General features: G+C 42.4%; 2 protein-coding genes across 4 annotated transcripts; both read left to right on the top strand.

Moving 5' to 3' along the window:
• The first annotated feature begins 527 nt into the window (after positions 1-527).
• asb13a.1 (ankyrin repeat and SOCS box containing 13a, tandem duplicate 1) lies at positions 528-4,627 on the top strand. Of its 2 annotated transcripts, none has more exons than XM_070992642.1 (6): positions 528-855; positions 1,195-1,382; positions 1,762-1,918; positions 2,007-2,141; positions 3,930-4,121; positions 4,208-4,627. In XM_070992642.1, the coding sequence occupies exons 2-6, from the start codon at positions 1,290-1,292 to the stop codon at positions 4,354-4,356; spliced, it is 726 nt and encodes a 241-aa protein (XP_070848743.1). In that variant the 5' UTR covers positions 528-855; positions 1,195-1,289; the 3' UTR covers positions 4,357-4,627. The 2 variants fall into 2 exon arrangements, with proteins under 2 accessions (XP_070848743.1, XP_070848742.1); XM_070992641.1 differs by having other exon boundaries at positions 528-663; positions 4,208-4,621.
• An 88-nt stretch (positions 4,628-4,715) lies between these two features.
• On the top strand, positions 4,716-12,368 carry asb13a.2 (ankyrin repeat and SOCS box containing 13a, tandem duplicate 2). Of its 2 annotated transcripts, XM_070992644.1 has the most exons (6): positions 4,716-4,844; positions 5,502-5,689; positions 5,867-6,023; positions 6,138-6,272; positions 7,333-7,524; positions 8,800-12,368. In XM_070992644.1, the coding sequence occupies exons 1-6, from the start codon at positions 4,802-4,804 to the stop codon at positions 8,925-8,927; spliced, it is 843 nt and encodes a 280-aa protein (XP_070848745.1). In that variant the 5' UTR covers positions 4,716-4,801; the 3' UTR covers positions 8,928-12,368. The 2 variants fall into 2 exon arrangements, with proteins under 2 accessions (XP_070848745.1, XP_070848744.1); XM_070992643.1 differs by lacking the exon at positions 4,716-4,844 and having other exon boundaries at positions 5,456-5,689; positions 8,800-12,277.
• Positions 12,369-19,617: the final 7,249 nt, after the last annotated feature.

Genomic DNA, 19,617 nt, shown 5'->3' on the forward strand with positions numbered 1-19,617 from the left:
ACGGACTTCAACAAAGTAAGAGGTTGTTAATTGACGATTGTGTGTTTTTGGTTTCTGTAGCCTGCAACCATAGCAGAGCAGTGAAGAAAGCACCTTCCAAACTGTTGCACTGAGACATTCAGATGTTCTTTAGAGGAGCTGTAGCATTATTTTAACGGTCAGGTATTGAACTTGGTTTATGACACAAATGGAAACATTCTATTTCCAGTTTGAAATTGCAGCCACAATCCAAAAATAGGACAGATTAAATGAAAAAGGATGTAGCAGAGTGAGTATAACCAATGACGACCAGAGGAAATAATTAAATGATTATTAGCTTTTTCCAGATCAGCAGGGCACACAAAAAGTTAAAGCATATGTCTGGCTTATTGCATCAGTTTATTCATGAAATGTGATACGTCTTTTTGCTTTACTACATGATCTCTTTAAATTCCTGTATTGTGTATTACCCCACAGCAGAGGTGTCATGTCAGAAGTCGCAGCAGCTCAATCTCACACCAGTAAAACTACGACTCCCACAATTCTCTGCTGCCTCTCCATTCGACACTAGCAACGTCAGCTAATATCGGAAGCTCTCTGGTTCAGCTGGAGGCCAGCATTAAGTGTTTTACCGGTAAAACATGGAAATGACACCTGCACGCCGTTCGTTTCTCTGCGATACCGGTGAGCTCTGTTGATAAATTTTATAACAGCTTGCACGCCAGCAAAAAGGTTGGAAACCTTTAGAATGCGAAGAATGGCAGGCAATTTTGTTGACACCGTGCTCGCGACACTGTCACTTTTTGTGTCATATCTAAAATGATATAAAACTGTGCCAACCATGACAGCAACATACAGGCTACTGAGCAAGTAAAGGTAGGCTACGTGACACTGATTAGTACAAAATACTCTATTATATCTATTATTAGAAGTTATAACATTTTAATAATGTGAAGAAACTATGCCAGGACAAACACACGTTAGAGAATATAAAGAAATTTCTGTAGAAACTGCACTAGCTGAGAAGCAAATAGTAGCTAATACTGCTAGCAACTACGACTAATGGTTATTTAGATAGCAGTTCTTCACATATAAAACACCTTTATGAAAAGCTTTTTAAATGTGTGCATGTATTTATATTAAAAACCTGAACAAAGCTTTCATGGTACCCATATAATAGTATAATAACTGTTTACGCGTTATTGTCTGCATGAGGTTTCTGGGCAGACCGGACTGCCCTGCATGAAGCAGCGTCCCACGGCAGGGTCCTGCAGCTGAAACAGCTGATAGAAAGTGGGGCATCGGTCAACATGGTGACGGTGGACAACATCACTCCGCTTCATGAAGCCTGCATACAGGCTCGTCCAAACTGTGCCCGGCTGCTGCTGGAAGCTGGAGCCCAGGTGGGATAAAACTCCATGGTCCAACCTCCCATGTGGAGGAGCAAACATGTGCTGAGTAGATATGATGAAATAAAATGTACAAATAAATTGGAGCACCTTTTTATGAATAGCAGTATGAAGTGAGGCAATCTAAAACAGAATAAATGCTGCCTTTGTGAAGCAGTCTATATTCTCAAAAGGTACCATGGATTTGAGTCACTGCTTCTGGCACTGTAATTAAAAAACTAAACAATATGTAGATCATACAGGTATTAATGGTATAATGTTTACCCACTATTCATATTGTGATGGTTCCAAGAAGAGTAACATCTGCCACTATTGTGCTGACAGTTAATCTAAAGTTGTATGGAAAGAATAAAACGGGAATTGTGTCTTCCAGGTGGATGTACGAACCATCCATGGCAGCACTCCTCTGTGTAATGCCTGTGCTTCTGGCAGCCTGGAGTGTGCCAAGCTGCTTTTGGAGTACGGAGCTAAAGTTAACCCGTCCCTCACAGCTCTCACCGCCTCACCACTCCATGAGGCCTGCATACAAGGTAAAGCCTCTGCAGCAATAAGACCACATTCAACCAGTCCTACCCCATCAGACACCTTCACTGTCAGCTAATCTTTACTTCCCTTCAGGTAATGTTGAAGTGGTGAAGTTGATGATAGCCAGTGGTGCCCACCTGGAGGCATATGATGTCCACTTCGGTCCTCCCCTCCACATCGCATGTGCCAAAGGACACATGGCCTGTGTCAGGGAGGTGCTTAAGGCAGGTCAGCAATAAGACTGCTGGTCGAGAGTGTGTGAATGGCGGTGTCATTTTTTTTTCCCTTGCCTGCCTTATTTAGTCCTGTTTGTTACAGATTTCTCACACTAGACACAGAGAAGACTCCTGCAGGCTGTCGCAACCAGCTATATGTAAGCTGAAAAGCAGTTTGAAAGTCTTTAGGGAGTTAGGCTACAACTTAGACTTAAGACAGAACTTAAACTGTATGCCTGCCCTGTACAGATGTAAGTTATTCCTTATTAGCTGCTGTCATGGTGAATGTTAGAAAGATGGGGAGACTAATGACAGAAAAGCCAGAGGAAAGTCTTCTTGGATCATGACAATGGAGGACATTTCCTGTGACAGACTACATCCCTTTACATTTATTGTCACACATGGCATGAACAGTCTGTATTGTGCTGCATTTACTGTTGTTGGGAATGAGAATAACAGTGATTTTATCCTGCATTCACGTGAGGAAACGACTGCCTGGCACCACTTAGCTGCTTGTAATAGAAAGTTGCAGCTGCTTTTGTGTTGAGTTTTGTTGATGTTAAATTTTGTTCAACCAGAAAAGCATACATTACTTTCACCTTTTTCATTAAACAGACTATTGTGCTTAGCTCTCTTAATTTCAGTCATTAGAGAGTAGTGCTGTTCTCTCCCATTTTACCTAATTACCTAAGTAATAATGTTTTAATTATAGTTAGCTTAGTTAAAGGTTTTCCTGTAAAGTTTTTGACCTCTAGCAGCACCGTGGAGCTGTTTTTGTATGAATGGGTGCCTGTTTTGTGTATGTTGTGACATGTTATACAGTCCTGCCAGAGGTTTTATATTGTTCCACTAATGGACAGGCAGCAGCAAGGTGCTAACATATGCAGCAATGTGCCAGCATATGTTAGCACATATGCTAACATATGCTGGCACATTGCTGCCAGCAAAGGCAGGGAAGAAGAAGACTGCTGGCAAGTAAAGGTGGATGTAAACAATGCTGGATTTAAAATACTTTAACAGCTTTGCATTGTTTTGCGATGAAGGAAATGTGGCTGCACGGTGGCGCAGCAGGTAGTGCGCGTGCCTCACAGCAAGAAGGTTGCCGGTTCGATCCCCGGGCCGGTGTGAAGTTTGCATGTTCTTCCCGTGCATGTGTGGGTTCTCTCCGGGCACTCCGGCTTCCTCCCACAGACCAAAAACATGCTCATTAGGTTGATTGGTGACTCTAAATTGCCCCTAGGTGTGAGTGTGAATGGTGTGTGTATGTGCCCTGCGATCGGCTGGCGACCGGTCCAGCCTCTCGCCCGTTGACAGCCGAGATAGGCTTCGGCCCCCCCGCGACCCCGAAAGGGATAAGCGGCATAGAAAATGGATGGATGGATGGAAATGTATTAGAACCATTTGTTTGAGCTCAAGAATACACAATATGTGTTTCGGTGAGTATCACTGAATGTAAATATGACTTTTGTTTGTTTACGAGAAGCTCCACAGGAGACCTTTAAGTTTAAGCACAAGTAGAGATGGTGCAACTGAACAAAGAGGTGAGTTTAGCATGAAACTTGAGCAACATAGCTGTGAGTTTGGATTTTACAAACGTACACTCATGTACACTCCTTACACCACCAAGCCAAAAAAAACAAAAGATCCCAGTTATGCAGAATTTAATGTCGTCTGTAATAGCACTGTATGAGCGTGGATTTTATTTAATCACAATTACAAGATCTACCGAAACACTGGGATCATTTCAGCTGAAATGAATCCATAAATCAAACAGACCTAAGTTCATCTCAACTTCCTGCAGGTGCCAATGTTAATTCAGTGAAGTTCCACGAGACAGCTTTGCACCATGCAGCAAGAGTCGACATGGTGGACATGATCGAGCTGTTGGTGGAGTTTGGAGCCAATGTGTATGCCAGCGATAACCTCAGTAAAAAGCCTGTAGACTACACGACACCTGTGTCTCCCACTTACACCTGCCTCACCTTTTATGAAAGTAAGTTCACGCCCTGCTTCAGAGTGCTGTCAGCAGCCTTTTGAATCATGATAACTTTGATTATGAATACCTCTTTTTCTCCACAGGTAATCCTCTGAGCCTGCAACAGCTTTGTAGAATCACTGTGAGGATGATGCTGGGTACTAGAGCCTCAGAGGCCATAGGTCAGCTGGACATATCCCACCGCATACAAAGCTACCTCCAGTACTGTGATCATCCCACGTCACTGGAGTGAAGGAATCTCTAAACCTGTGGGAGAGACTGATGTTTGATTTGACATCTAATATCTGTAACAAGGAGCATCATGGACAGCATATCTTTGTATAATTTCAAACATGTCGCGTTTCCACTATATTTCTATATAAGCCATGTCATGTGACTCAGGATGACGCCATCATTGCATCTTAAATTATGTACATGTCCTTATATTGTAATATAATGTGTATTGTGTAGCATTATTTATCCTGTCGTAGAATAAACACTTCTTGCGTTCTTCACGGATCATGAAATAATCTATTTGGTATAAACACTACAAATCCCAGCTGGTACTTCGAGTTCCAGGTATATCACGTGACTTCTGCCGCATGTAAACATTACCAGGAGGCGGCTGTTTACAAACATCTCGAGCCGCTGTTTCAGCACTAACGTTGTTAATTCTACGCGGAGAGAACAGCCAAAGGATGGAAATTGAAAATGCTCGGCCATATTTCTTTGGGGACACCGGTGAGTATGAAGTAAAGACGACATGGCTGGTGAGACTGTCGCGTTTTCCATTGTTGACCCAGTTTGACGTCGGGATGTGTGGTCCGACTGGCAGCGGGCAAGCTAGTAAGCTAGCAGACGTTAGCTAGCCTCAGCCGGCATTTTTACTGTGGCTAAAGCTGATACCGACAACTGTTATATATGTGTCGTAACTTGTCATTGTTGCAATTGGCTTCTCTGACACCTTTTTACATTTTTTTGCGTCACTACAAAAGGTGTGTATAAATAGCTTTGTGACAAAAAACTCTTCGAGTAGTATGAGAGGATGACACTGGAAATACACGGAGATGACAACGTATGTGTACAACATACGCACTCGACGTACAGGCCTACTATGTTTGCGTTCAAGTCAATTTTGAGATGAGTATCAACTACTTGCACGTAGTTAATAATCATGTCACACTTTTCAAGCATGATATTAAGTAGTGTTATTAAAAAAATATGTCTATTATGTTTGAAACGAATACTTACTGGTATTTTGAACCTTTCAGAAATGTTGCTTAAAGTGGTTTACAAGACAAGTACACCATACTACAGGAACAGTAAGAGGTGATGCTACTGATTTATCACCCATGTTTACATGTACATTGTGTTCTGCTGTCACTTGTGTCCCTCCAGGCTGCTGGTCAGAGAGAACAGAGGTGCACAAGGCAGCGTCCCTCGGCCAGGCCTCCCAACTGCAGCACCTCATCCAAAGCGGAGCTTCAGTCAATGTCGTGGCCGTAGACTCCATCACACCGCTGCACGAGGCCTGCCTCCGCGGAGATGCCCAGTGTGTCCGCCTGCTGCTGGACGCTGGAGCCCAGGTGAGCCAGGGACACAGACAGCCTGTCTGCCATATCATGGGTGACATCTCACAAACCATTAAGTTCAGAACTGTGATGTTCTGATTATTCAGTTAATTTAGAAGGAACATAGCAAATGATAAATGTAGATATTTAAGTACTTCAGTTTATAATCCTGTGTCACGTGATGCATCTCAGGTTGATGCAAGGAACGTAGACGGGAGCACCCCGCTGTGTGAAGCCTGTTCGTCTGGTAGTTTGGAGTGTGTGAAGCTCTTGCTGCAGCATGGAGCCATGGCCAACCCTGCCCTCACCTCCCGCACGGCCTCGCCCCTTCATGAGGCCTGCATGGCAGGTGAGTGCCTCTGCTCCCTTCACATGCTGCACCTTTTCATTTCAGTTAAATCCAGTTTCCTACAAATAATCTTTATAAAATAACCATTTCTGACACTATTTTGTTATCATTCAGGGAACTTGGATTGTGTGAAGCTCCTGATTGGCGTGGATGCTTGTCTGGAGGCATATGACCTTTACTATGGGACCCCGCTGCATGTGGCCTGTGCTAATGAACACACAGACTGTGTTAAAGTGCTGCTTAATGCAGGTGAGTGTCAGTGCAAAGCAGGATGGGGAAATGCACTAAGCCAGATGTCGCATGGCTTTACATTTAACTCATGTTTGCATGGTTACTGCTCTCAAATTTTGCAGGTTGTATTTTCAATATAATATATTTGTTTAGATTCATTTTCTACCTTCCACGCAGCCACTATGTTCAGTTTTTTCAGTACTGTTTGAAAATCAGTGAGAAGGGAGTTGAAATGCAGATCAGATTTTTTGGGGTAAGAATTGCATCATAATCCATGGACAACTTTCTAAACCCTTCCTTGTTGGTGCATTTTACAAGCATCAGCATCAGTTGCCAAATGTTCACATACGTTTGCTTATTGTTGGTGTTACAGCGGACCTTGTTATTAATTGTTTTGATGATTGATTTGACAAAATGATGCATGTTCTTTGGAAAATGGTTAGCAGTAACATATAACCTCTAAAGTTCATGAAGGTTTCAGGATAAGACATGCAGTATTCTATATTTTAACACCAAAACCAATGAATGTACCCTACTAACATGTATTGTGTGTGTATCAAAACTTATTATATCTTATTACACAGTGCTATAGAGCTTTATTATTTTCCAAAAATGATTTAAATCACATGAGTTAACCACTGTTCCCCTGGGTGATACGTTCCTTCATTACCGTGAACACACTGCAGATTATTTTGACTCAGTCCCACATACACCCTCCGGCTTCCACAAACACTTATTGGGGCCTAGAGCACCAAATCTGTATTAATCCATCAATGCAAATAGTCCCCCTGAAATGCACTCTTTCGTCCTGTTTGAGTAATGGGTGTTAAGAAATACAGTGTTCACTCGTTTTAGGAAATAACAGGACCTTTTTAAAAATGACACCACATACATGTGAGAGCTTTATATATTTATGTTGTTAGTCGTGGGACTTGAGCTGAAAGCCTCAGACTGGGTTTGGAAGTCAGAAAGTATTGAGAGATGGACTAACACGTTGTTTTTGGTCTTTTCGTGAGATTTGTTCACAATAATAATATAACATCAAGTTGAGTTGATATTAATCTCCTTTTGCTTTTAGGTGCTAAAGTGAATGCTGCCAGGCTGCATGAGACTCCGCTGCACTACGCTGCTAAGAGCATGCAGGCAGAGATGATAGAGATACTGGTGGAGTTCGGTGCCAACATCTACGCCAGAGATCAGCAGGACAGGAAACCTGTTGATTACACCACACCAGGCTCTCCCTCTGCAGCCTGCCTACAGTTTTATGAGAGTAAGTTATTCACAGAAGTCAGGGCTGCGTGGAAAACAAACATTACCATGCAGATCTACCAGTTTGTGTAGTTGCCTTAAATCCTGTACAACAGTGTAGTGTCGATGTGGTACCAGCAGATGGCAAGCAAGGATCGCGTTTCACTTCCAGGAAGTCTCAGACAGATGACACCTGTTGCTTTTCATGACTCTAATTTACACATCAGGCCACACCAACATCTCTGCTGTAACTGGATGCATATGAGAAGGAGACAGCTTACACCTCCTGACTGAAGTGACAGAACTTTATATAGAAAGTGGAGTCCAGCAGTTTTTAAACATGAAATACAAGAAGATCAAGGTAGAAAACAGGTGAAACTATTTCCAAAATAACATATTATATATGTATGGCTAAGCGAATGCCTCAGGCAACAGAAACCTGATAATGCAGAAGAGGAGGACCGACCATCATGGGATGGCAAGCCTCTTCACAGCATGTACCACCGCCAGATAGAGGAAGTGGCTGATGTCAAGAAATCCTACCAGTGGCTGGAAAAGGCTGGATTGAAAAAAGCACAGAAGCATCAATCATGGCTGCGCAAGAACAGACCATTCATACAAGATCAGTAGAGGCAGGGGTCTACCACATCAGACAGGACCCCAGGTGCAGGCTGTGGAGAGGTGCTCTTGAGACAGTTCAGCACATAGTAGCAGGGTGTGAGATGTTGGCAGGTAAAGCGTACATGGAACGCCATAACCTAGGCTGGAAGCCCCAAGATCAAAATGGAAGGAGGAGGTGGTGGAGATGACAGAGTGAAGATCCTGTGGGACCTCTAGATCCAGACTGACAAGATGGTGGTGGCTAACCAGCCAGATATTGTGCAACAGAAGGAGGCAGTAGTGCTAGACATAGCGACCCCGAGCGACCGCAACATCAAACAGAAGGAACACGAGAAGCTCAAAAACATACCAAGGGCTGAAAGAGGAGCTCGAGAAGATGAGGGGAGTAAAGGCAACGTGCCAGTAGTAATCGAAGCAGTGACCCACAAACTGGAAGAGTGGCTTCAGCAGATTCCAGGGAGAACATCTGAGGTCTCTGTCCTGAAGAGTGCAGTCCTAAGAACAGCTACAATACTGCACAGAGCCCTCAAACTCCCAGGCCTGGAGGACCTGAGCTTGAGGAAAGAGACACTCACCAGTAGGATTTTTAGATATATATATATGTGTGTGTGTGTGTGTGTGTGTGCGTGTGCGCGTTGTGAACACTTACATCTCATTCTTTTTGCTCTGTCTGTAGCCACTCCCATGAGCCTGCAGCAGCTCAGCAGGTTGGCGGTGAGGAAGAAGCTGGGAACCAGAGCTCTGAAGGTCATGGGTCAGCTGCACATACCAAAACTCATCATCAGCTACCTCTGCTATCAGTAGCCATGTTTTGAAGCGTTGCATCGGAAAAGGTTGATGGAAGTGGACACTTTTGAAAAAATGTCCTCAATTTTGCAATTTTACGCTAGCTTGAGGTGGCTTTGCCTTTTTTTGGAAAAGATAATATGTTTAATGGAAGATGGAAACACCTTTTTTAAATAAGTTTTGACTCACATGACTGCTGAGTCGTTTCTGCTCCAAAAGAAGAAGAAGAAGAAACATCTCCTCACTGCTCCCTGACATCTGATGTGACCTTCCTCACATTAACACATGACACTAAGAGAAATGTCACATTTCCTTCATGTATTCTACTTTTTTTTTTGTTGCACCGGTCGAGGTTACTAACTGGAGAATTGGCTCCACCTACTGCTTATCTTGATGAATTGATAATAATCATGTAGTGGATGGAAACAGGCATTTATTCACCTTTTTTTTCTGGAATTCACTTAAAATTTGCACTATGTTTGGATGGAAACACAGTTGCAGAGTGCCGTTTGGAGCATCAGTGCTCAAAGAAAGACTGAAGACTCACAGATCTGCTGCACAGTTTGGAAAGTCACAGCAATGGTGCCACAGCATTAGATATGATCATAACAGTTACAAGAACAAGGTTACACAGTGGCGCTAAGATTCAGTTCAGAGAATAAGCAGTTTTCAGTCACTAGAACTAGAAACCCTGTCAGTCTGGAATGTGTACACATTGCCAGGATCAAACTGTAAGATATCAGTCCAGTGATGCAGTGGTTCCCAGAGTGTCAGTGGTGCCATGAAAAACAGCTACTTTTAGACAGAGCTACACTCACCACCGCTCCCTTTTGTTTTTCTTCATTATAAACTATCCCAGTCACTTGCTTGGTCTGGTAAACAAGAGCCCGCTCTGTGAAGGGTTTTTTTTTTTTTTTTTGCTTAGTTGTTGCCAGTGGAGGTACCAGTGTGTAATCTTAAGTATAAATTACAGCTATAAAAGTCTTAAATAGCAGTCAGTGTTTGCCATTTAAATAAATAGAAGTCTAAGTTGCTTATAAGAGAACAGTGTGCTTCTAATATTAGCAATGATTTTTAGATGGTTATTTATTGTTAGTGTCAGAGCTCAGGGAGAGAAAGATGACAAATGGTGTTTGGCGACAGAGGCAGCATCTGTCATCTTTTTTTGTCAAGGTTGCTGGATGAATCGTGGATTAGCAGCGCATGCACACGAGAGTCGCTAAACTCGCTGTAAATGCTGAGTAGCAGTTAAAATGTGAATGAGACATCGCTCAGTCAACATTCCCTGGATCACTGAGGGCTTTTTGATGTAACAGCGGCAGGAATACCCAGCAGTGATTTTGTCACAGCAGCGCTCAGAGTGACACACTCCAGATGCTGCTGAGCCTCGTGTCAGATTCCTGTGATGCAGCCCACGCCTGGAGACTGCCTTTGTTTGATACAGACACTGGAGTTTCAAGGAAGCAGTGATCCTGGCTGTCTATTTATAGCTCTGTCTGTGGAGCCTCTGTGTCTGCTTATAGAGAGGACCCAGAGAGCTCAGTGAGGTCTTAGTATTTTTAGAAGGAGGTGCAGGAAGGTGTTTATGAATTCCAGAAAGTTTTCTTCTAAATTGACGTGACCTGTTTGGAAGTTTCATAACTTTCATTCGTCCGTGGAGGTTGAATCAGTCCAAGCACCCTCTTTATGATTTTGTGGCGTGAAACAACACAGTTTACTCTTTAACAGCACATGACATGATGATTTTGTCTGATTTATGTCTGTGGCTGCACATTCTTGTTGTAAAGTCATGTATGTTTTTAGATCAGGTGTGATTTCTGTCTCTGTTTCTCCTCAGACCAAAACATAAATCTCTGCCTTCTTCCTCCTCTTCTTCTTCTTCTTCTTCTTCTTCTTCCTCTTCTTCTTCTTCTTCTTCTTCTTCTTCTTCTTCTTCTTCTTCTTCTTCTTCTTCTTCTTGTCCGGTTGGTGATCTTAACTTTGGCTGCTCTTCTCACCTCCACGGCTTTAGGATGTCTTTGTACAGGAACACGCATTCGCATTTTTAAGAGTGAAGCTTAGTCACAGGGATTCAGGATGCTCAGCCTTTGCTCATATTAAAGCTGCATTAGGGCAGAATTTGATGGGAAAAATCACATTGAACAGGGAAACCTCTTACCATGATGATTGGCTTCTCCCAGAGCTGGAACTAACAGCTCAGCTGCTAACAACTACTGCTCTGTTTCCAGAGGTAATCAGCATAAACCTATTGGGCACCAGTGACTTGATTTTTGATACTGGCGTAAAGTGTATGAAGTACTCTGTAAAAAATGGGCTAAAACATGCAGAAACACAAATGGTCTGCATTACAAACAGCAAAACTACAATAACCAAATGTCCCCAAGAAATGGAACACTTGGTCTTAAGATCTTTTTTGCCCTTTCCCCCTCCAGTATGAAGTATAAAACACTGTCCACGTGCTGTTTACTGACGTCATCCTTCAGGATTTTTGATCGTTTTAGCTCTCCAAATCTTTTGTTCCTACCTGGAGCTGCCAGCGGGAACAGTTACCTTACCTACTTTAAAAAGAGGCCGTCTGTCAGCCCTCATGGAGGTCTGCACCTGCGTGTTGACTGTTTTATCTGTCAGACCTTTACAGGACATTCAGAAACTATTTTTCATGCCTTCATCCAAATCTCTCAGTGCACTCCCCTTGTTTGGCTGCCTCCCTAAACGTGCCCATGCTGCACGATGCTGGCCTGAGGATGGAGCTTGTCAGCTGCACTCCATAAATATGCCAGGCGGCTGCAATTTGTTTAATCAAAATATAGATTCCTCGAAATTGATCTTCCATCACTGAAGGATATTTTGACTGGTTTTCATGCTACAAAAATGCAGTCTGGCTCATTATAACCTTGGCCCCATAAATAATGTTGAAGCACAGCATTCTCTTTCTTCTCATGCAGCCTTCCCGTTAAGACTTGTTCAAATGTCTGACCCTGATACCAGTTGGGTTTCAGCTTATGGCCTAAAATAACCACTCCAGTCTTCAGAAGGGACTGGATGGAGCAGAGGAGAGGAGGGCAGGCATGCAGGGAATGTCCAGTTATCCAAGAGGAGAAATGGTCGTTCCTTAATAGGAACGCTGATCCTCAGGTTGAACAAATGAGTGGTCGGCTTGTTTTGAAGCTTTCCTGCTGGTTCGTCACATTAAACAGCGCCGGCAGTTCTGTTGGTTTAAGTGTTGTCTTATTAAACTGAATAAAGTCAGGCTGAATCTGCTCTGATGTACAAAGCACACAGAGTTTTCTGTTTAAGGTGCTACAAAACACTGATGAATCATCCCACAAAAATGAATATGTTGATTTATTGAATAAATTGTGCCATTGACGTGTTTGTTGTCCTTGCGTTCCTTCCTTCTTAAGGACCTTTGCACGTCTATTCATGTTCTGCCACTTGAATAAAATGAATGCTTGACTGTATGTCCTCATGGTGGTGTCTGTCTGTCTGTCTGTCTGCTGCCAACTTATTCTTGTAATAACAAACCTAGCAAGAACATGATGCTTCGTACCAACAACACAGCCTCTGGTTTGTACTGTGCTGCAAGATGCATGTCTAATATTACAGCTTTTCTGGAAGGGACAGCATTTAATCCACTGACCTAAAGTACAAAGATGGCAAACAGCCATACTAAACTTTGTGTGTGTATAAAATGTATTTAGTGATGGTCTGGTCTTCTACAGTACATTATACTGATAGTGCTCCGCCAATACATTTTGTGTCCTTCACTAACAGTTTTTTCCAAACTTTGTGCAGGGGAGTAGTGGGACCATGAATCATGAAAGAATGCAGTTTGACCATGCTGCGTGCCAGCTGTTAGTCATTTTAATGGGTGATAAGTGTCACAACTGTAAGATATTGAAAGGACGGGCTTGCTAATGTTCTAACATAAATAAATGTTCTAAATTTGTAAGGATTCGAGACAAATACTTCACCATATCACTTCAGGATTTTAGTGAATAAATAAAGAGCCAAGCTGCTCCCCTCCTACCCAATCCTTCCATGATTATAGGAGTTCTGCAGTAACTTTTTTTTTTTTAAATGTTTAAAGCTGCATTAAGTGTTTTTTGTGGCCACTGGGGGGCAGCATAAACAAGCTGAAAGCACAATCTTGATTTATAAAGGGTTTAAAGGCCCCGGAAACATATTTTTTTAGTCAGTTTTTTGTCTACTTTGAGAGGTGGAGTCTAACATCAACACAAATTAGACTTAAAAATTTCTGTATTTGTGTTTTTGTTCATACTCTTCCCATTGGTTTGGATCTCAGATGGAGAAAGGTGACTTCCTTGCAAAATGAAGCAGCATTTGAATCAAAATGTGATGACAGTTACAGGGCTGTTTATGTTGCAAGGTTGAATTTCTGAGCAGTAAACTTTTAACAAATGATCGCTGAGGAGGTTTTGACAAAACCTTAACTTGAAATTTTTAAGTGTTTAGATAGAGATAGAGAGCTTTGCCACATGGTGCAACAATGATCACGTGAAGCTCAGTATCAGTGAGTCCAAAGACTGAGAGAGGAACAGGAGGCTCTCCATCCATACATGTATATATGTATATGTATGGATATGTACACACACACACACACACACACACACACACACACACACACACACACACACACACACACACACACACACACACTATGCAATATACTATATTGCAATATTGCAGTATTTTACTACATTACTTTTACAGCTATTTCATTCATATCTCATACTATTTCATACTGGACTATATAATACTATATTATGTTATGACTGCATGTTAGATTGTCTTATTGCATTAAATACTATATCATATTTCTATTCTAATACAGATAAACATCAAGAATCATTACCTAATCATCATATGTTAGTCTGGTGTGTACTATTTACATAGACTGCTGACTCTCGTGCTATTTACCACACCACTGTCAAGTTATCTTGAAATTTAGTTGCTCTTTTTACTTACTATTTTAGATTACATGCCTCCTCTTATGCATTTTTTACTTTCCTTTGTCAGTACTTATTTCTGTCCTTTTGCTGCTGCGCAACCACGTTTCTCCTCTTGGGATTAATAAAAGCCCAAAAGCTTGAGATCAGAAAGTTTTCATTGGCCTTCGCTTCAAAGTGAATTTTGGGGTCAGCAGGGTTCTAGACGTTAAAGTAAACTCTCAGGAAGCCAACATGAGTATTCCAGGATTTAAAAATAATTGTCTGTTAGATCTGTGCCTGTGAGACAGTAAGCAGCTCCTGACCTCCTTGTCTGTTGTACAGTTGCCTTTTAGAAGTTTAGTATAAAATGGAAGTTAGATGTCAAAACATCTGAATTTCACGACACAATTGTCTTTAGCTGAAATTGTGCCAATTTAGCTGACTTCAACAAACACAGTGGATTGAGGAAAGAACTGCGTGTCCCAGCAATAAGCTCAGTGCACTCATTTACCACTAGGCTGTGCCATGGATAAAGAAATCATTTGTCAGTGAAACGCTTGCTGGAGCAGTGAGCCAGCAACAAAATGTATTTCCCAGTCAGCATGTGTTGAGGCCTAGAGGCCAAAGAGAAAACAAGCTCCTGTGACTGTGGTCACTCTCCAGCTTGTGGCTAATTAATCCAGCCCTGCTGATCGACTTCATCTGTCAGGAAACAGCCCTCTGGCTCGTGAGAAATAGATCCTCCTCATTACACCGTAAACAGAAGGAGGATCACATCTTGGCAGTAGAAGAGGAGAGGAGGAAAAGAAAGAGGAGAATAGATTGTGGATTTGAGGCGCTAAGCAGACAGGAACTGGGAGGCTTTTGTTTGAGAATCCCAGATAAACAGAGAGCTGGATGCTGTGATGGTCCAGTGCTCCACTCCCCCATCAGACACTGCAGCCTGAAAATCACCACCCTGAAATGAGCTGCAGATGTGATGCACAGGATTCTGTGAGGGGTTTACGCAGAGACACATGGACCCAAAGGCACATGAAGCCCAAGTACATGCCCTTCTTATCTGCGGATTCTCGAATATGTGGTACTGTGGAACTATATCATATGGATGACAATAGGAACTAAGCTCAGAAATCAGCAGTGGACCAAATTTTCGAGAAAAGTTGCAGTAATCAGGGTGTTAACAGGCCAATAGTGATGTGTTATTTGTCAGGATTGAGAGAAGAGGAGAGATAGTATGTGAAGTCTTTTCCTAATGCAGTGCTGCTGATCTCAGGATGTGTCATTGGCTTCAAAGGAAAGCTGTGATACAGGCAACATGTTCATCACAGTGAGGAACTCTGCTGTCAGACATACTCCATGTAAATTGCTTGTTATTTAGTAGATGTGGGAGTGGAATTAGCAGATAAGCAGATGTTTAATATGGAGGGACTCTGATCGGGATCTGGGACATTCTACTACTTCTAAATTCCAAACATCGCCCCCAAATCTCTGATTCAATCTAAACTATCACTTCTGCTTCTGCTCCTTTCCAAACCTGCTGCCTGGTCAAATTGTGGTCAAATCCAAACTCAGGTTCAGACGCGACGAGCCTGCACAAGCATTTTCAGGTTGTTGTTGTTGTAAATAAATCTGTGCACACAAACACCCTCTTCTCTTTCACACATCAGGCAATAAAACTGGCCAACACTGGTCAGCTATGGGAAAAAATCTCCAGAGTCTGTCTGCTCTGGCTGGTTGAAGCTCAGTTCTGTCCTCTGCTGCACTCCACCATCACTGATACTGTGCTTTAATACACAGCAACTCATGATATAGTGGTTTCTGCTGTTAGACAACTGCATTCTGTAATAAGAGTAAGTAAAAATGAGTGATCACAAAGAGAGCTTGTGTCTTTTATTTCTTCACTTTGTCGTGTTTGGTTTCCTGACTGAGGCGGCGGCAGGGCCTCTGGTGTGAGACTCTTCCACTGTTTCGCTGCGGACAGGCCTGTTTAAATGGAGGAACACTTTGAAGACAGACTAATCTCCATGATGAACGGAAGTGTCTGACACAGCAGCTGTTGTAGTTCTGTCAAACGTCCTGCCAGAACTGAAACCACATGGGAAGAAAGAGAGCATCAGAGATCTTTGCCTTCTGTGGAACATTTGTTTTGACCGGCTTTTTTCTAGGTAAGTCTTTATAAAGAGCTCAAGCCTGTAAAGATGAGACCTTTTCTGATGTGTTCCTGCCTTTTCAGGAAGAGACAGTGAGATCTGACCAAACTCTGTTGCACCATGAATTCTGCAGAAGACGGCATCAGAGCACAAAAACAAGTGCTTCAGGAAGAGCGCCAGCAGCAACCCAGGAAACACACATCTTAGAAATTATAACTTGAGGAAAACACAGCCAAGATGAAACCAGATTCAGATGATTAAGGCTTTAATTATAGTAATTTATTGATTGGACTGGTAAATGAGAGACTTCTTTCAGTGATTTCTTGCAGTTAATTGTTTTCAGCAGGAGACCAGAGGATCCCAGCCAGTCTGATTCTGGTCTCCACCCTCAAGTCTGCTCCCACACTTACAGTAAAACAGACTGCTTCGCTCTGAGAGAATGATATTCACGTGTGTCTGGATGACAACGCCTGAGGTTACACACTCACTCTCTCTCTCACACACACTTGGGGACACTTCAAAAGCAGCTAGATGACCGAGCCATCTGGTAGTATTTTCTGAAGGGAGTCCCCTGTCCAGGAGCTGCCCAATCTCAAAGACAGCCGCTGCAATGCAAGTGAAGTCAGCAGAGTTTCCTTCCCAGACGCTTTCCCTGTCTCTGCCTTTGCGTTTCAGCTGCTGTGACGCATGCCGGCTCAGCAGTAGCCCCACAGACGGAAAAGTTCAAGACGGCTTGGACTACCAGCAGGACTGTCCATCATCCTCTCTGAGGATTTTCTCTTCTTATTATTTTGTATAGAAAGTGAATGACTAAACTTTTCCTGGCTCACAGTGGTTTTAGTAGCCACTTCTCAGATTGAAAAAAGTTTATTTTCTTTCTTAAGAAGCTGCAAGACTGAACATATAAGCTGGACTGGACCCTGTTTAGACCTTGCACAGAGATAGTGAATACACAAATTACTGTATGTGAGATAAAACTAACATTCATCAGAGTCTTATCTTTGTTGGAAGTGAAGGTAGAAAATCCAAATCTGGCATGGCTCTGGGTGGAGCTGAGTCCGTACAAGCAAGTGACAAACACCACGGTGGAGTCTGATGCTGAGGTGTTCAGGCTCCAAAACACCTCTCTTTAAGTTTTAAGGCCCAGATGCAGCAGCACTGAAAATGTCAAAAAATGTCAAAAATTTGCTTTCAGTGGAGCAGCTGCAAAATCAAGAGTCAAGCAAGGCACAAGATTGTGCTGTTGACCAATAGAAAACCATCTTTTTACAGTGCTAACCTTTTGGGGAAAGGAGAACTTATTACCTGTCTTGCACCAACCACTTTTAGCTGCTCTGCAAAGAGGACTGCTTTGTAGACAGTTACAGCAAAGAGTCCATGGGATAAAAACATCTCTTGAATGAACTGGGCGACTTTACTGTCCCATTAGAGATGAAACTACGGTGGCTGAGAGATGCTGTGACTGACTAGCACTCACATGACTGGCTATCCCTGTATGAGACCACCACAAACTCAATGAACTCAGGCACTGTGTACATTATGTCTTACAATCTTCTGTACAAACACAGTGTCAAACCTTGAGGAGGGGGACATTGTCTTTCTAAACATTAGCCAACTCTCTCCCTGCTTCTGTCAAGTGTGACTGAATACCTGAGGGCGAAGTCTACTCACCTTTAGCATTCAGCACACTCGCTCATCCTGAGAAATCAGAAGCATCTGAGCAGACTGCATGCCTGCTCACACTTCATGTTTTACTGCGCAGCTCCCTTTTGTAGTCCATCAAAACCAAATATTCATGTGTCAGCTCAAGCTAAGCCAAGGCAGGTCAGTTGTGTAACTAACCTGAGAACAGTTATACAACCTATGGAGTGGGACAGACGTATCGCTGACCTCAAAAATAACTCAAATGTTGTTCCTTAATCTTATATTTAAAGGTTGATCCAAGACTAGATATGGACAGCCAAAGACATGATTTGAGCTTTCACTGTGATCTTATGCTACCTTCAGGTGCATTTCATTAGCTTGTTGCTACTTCTGTATTCTGAGGCCTTAAACACAGATCAACAAAGCGGCTCTTAACCACTGTTATCTGACGTACTCCCACAGTCCTGTGGGAAGTCCACCGTCACTGACACAACCCATCATCTACCATTTATCCATTCATTTTCATTAAGTTTTCTATTTTAACCATTTACTGTCTTTTACTTTTACCTATTTCACCCATTTAATATTTCACCATTCATCCTTTACTTTCAGCTTATGTTAACAATTTCAGCAAGGCTAGGCTGCTTAGGTTAGGCTGATTATGCAACTTGTCGCCTAATAAATAAATGATTATTATTTATGCATTAGTTTTAGCAAACTATTTAAAAGAGTCACACATTATTTTTGACTAAATGTTTGCTTCAACATCTGTGCTGGCTTGCATTAGTTTTCATGTACTCTTAATTGCAACACGCATTCACGCATTACAGTTGACTCAATATGTGTACCTATATTCAATCAAATAACAGTTTCAGTTGCTTTCTGAGGTATTTTTTGAGCTCTTCTACGAACATTACAAGGACTCACTTCATCAAAGCAGAAATGAAATGAATTGAATCACCATTTGCCCCTCTGCTGAGTCATACATGTGTACACAACTTACAACCTCCAGCAGCACTTGTAGCTTGGTACAAGCTGTCTGTGCCGGATGATAGAAGGTCATTCCTCAGCCTGAAAAACAACTTTAAAGTACAGAATGTGCAGCAGGTAACACTGTTCTTTCAGACTGCTCTCCTCTCCCCGACAGCTATTAATTAGACTTTTATCACCTCAGTGATGACACACTGGGACTGTCACAGAGACCTGTGTTGCCACGCTGCTCTCCACACCACAGAGGCGTATGTTCAAGGTGGGACAACCTGAGAGGAGGAGGAGGAGGAGGAGGAGGAGGAGGAGGAGGAGGAGGAGAATGTTCAGGTTATAAATGCCTTGGCCATAACAACATATTCATTAACTTACATAAGGCCTTTTTATTGCTTCTGCCCTTGTTTGTGATTGGTTAGTTGTTTGCCGAGACAATTGAAACATGGTCTCAGTGAATGTTTTAGTTAAGGTTTTAAATCTGTGCTCATTAGTTATGAATGTAACAGTGCTAAACAAACACAGCCTCATTCTTCTCTAATAATAATGGAGAGTTGATCCAGAAATTTTGTCAAATACGGGCAAGTTACCTAATTTGTTGGCTCCAGTTGCAAGTCACTTACTTCCTCACATGCTAGATATGCAGTAAATATCCCACTCCACTGAATTATTTCCTTCTGCATGAACTAAAAATAGACTCAATATGCCGTATGTTTACTGGATGTGGCTAGTGCTGGATTCAGGCTATATGTGTGGGGCTCTGGATGGGACAAGTACTAGTTTTGCCCTGTGCAGTGTGTCAGCATCCAGGACACTTTCCCCAATGCCTTCCATGATGTCCAACAATATGTGCTGTTCTCCTGTGACCAACCACATTGCTTCCTCATGTAAATGTATTTCTCGTGGATATTGTCATTATACTAGACTCTAAGCTCTTTGAAGAATGACTCACAATCCTCTGTGCAAATGTACCATCAAACT

The sequence above is a fragment of the Chaetodon trifascialis genome, chromosome 22 (assembly GCF_039877785.1).
Source record: "Chaetodon trifascialis isolate fChaTrf1 chromosome 22, fChaTrf1.hap1, whole genome shotgun sequence".
NCBI classification, from domain to species: Eukaryota; Metazoa; Chordata; class Actinopteri; order Chaetodontiformes; family Chaetodontidae; genus Chaetodon; species Chaetodon trifascialis.

Bases quoted from the DNA above. Each gene is read 5' to 3' on its own strand.
- asb13a.1 (XM_070992641.1), top strand. From the start codon at position 621: ATGGAAATGACACCTGCACGCCGTTCGTTTCTCTGCGATACCG. The intron at 664-1,194 runs GTGAGCTCTGTT...TGTCTGCATGAG, and splicing joins TTCGTTTCTCTGCGATACCG to GTTTCTGGGCAGACCGGACT. The intron at 2,142-3,929 runs GTCAGCAATAAG...AACTTCCTGCAG, and splicing joins CAGGGAGGTGCTTAAGGCAG to GTGCCAATGTTAATTCAGTG.
- asb13a.2 (XM_070992643.1), top strand. From the start codon at position 5,456: ATGTTTACATGTACATTGTGTTCTGCTGTCACTTGTGTCCCTCCAGGC. The intron at 5,690-5,866 runs GTGAGCCAGGGA...GATGCATCTCAG, and splicing joins TGCTGGACGCTGGAGCCCAG to GTTGATGCAAGGAACGTAGA. The intron at 7,525-8,799 runs GTAAGTTATTCA...CTCTGTCTGTAG, and splicing joins CTGCCTACAGTTTTATGAGA to CCACTCCCATGAGCCTGCAG.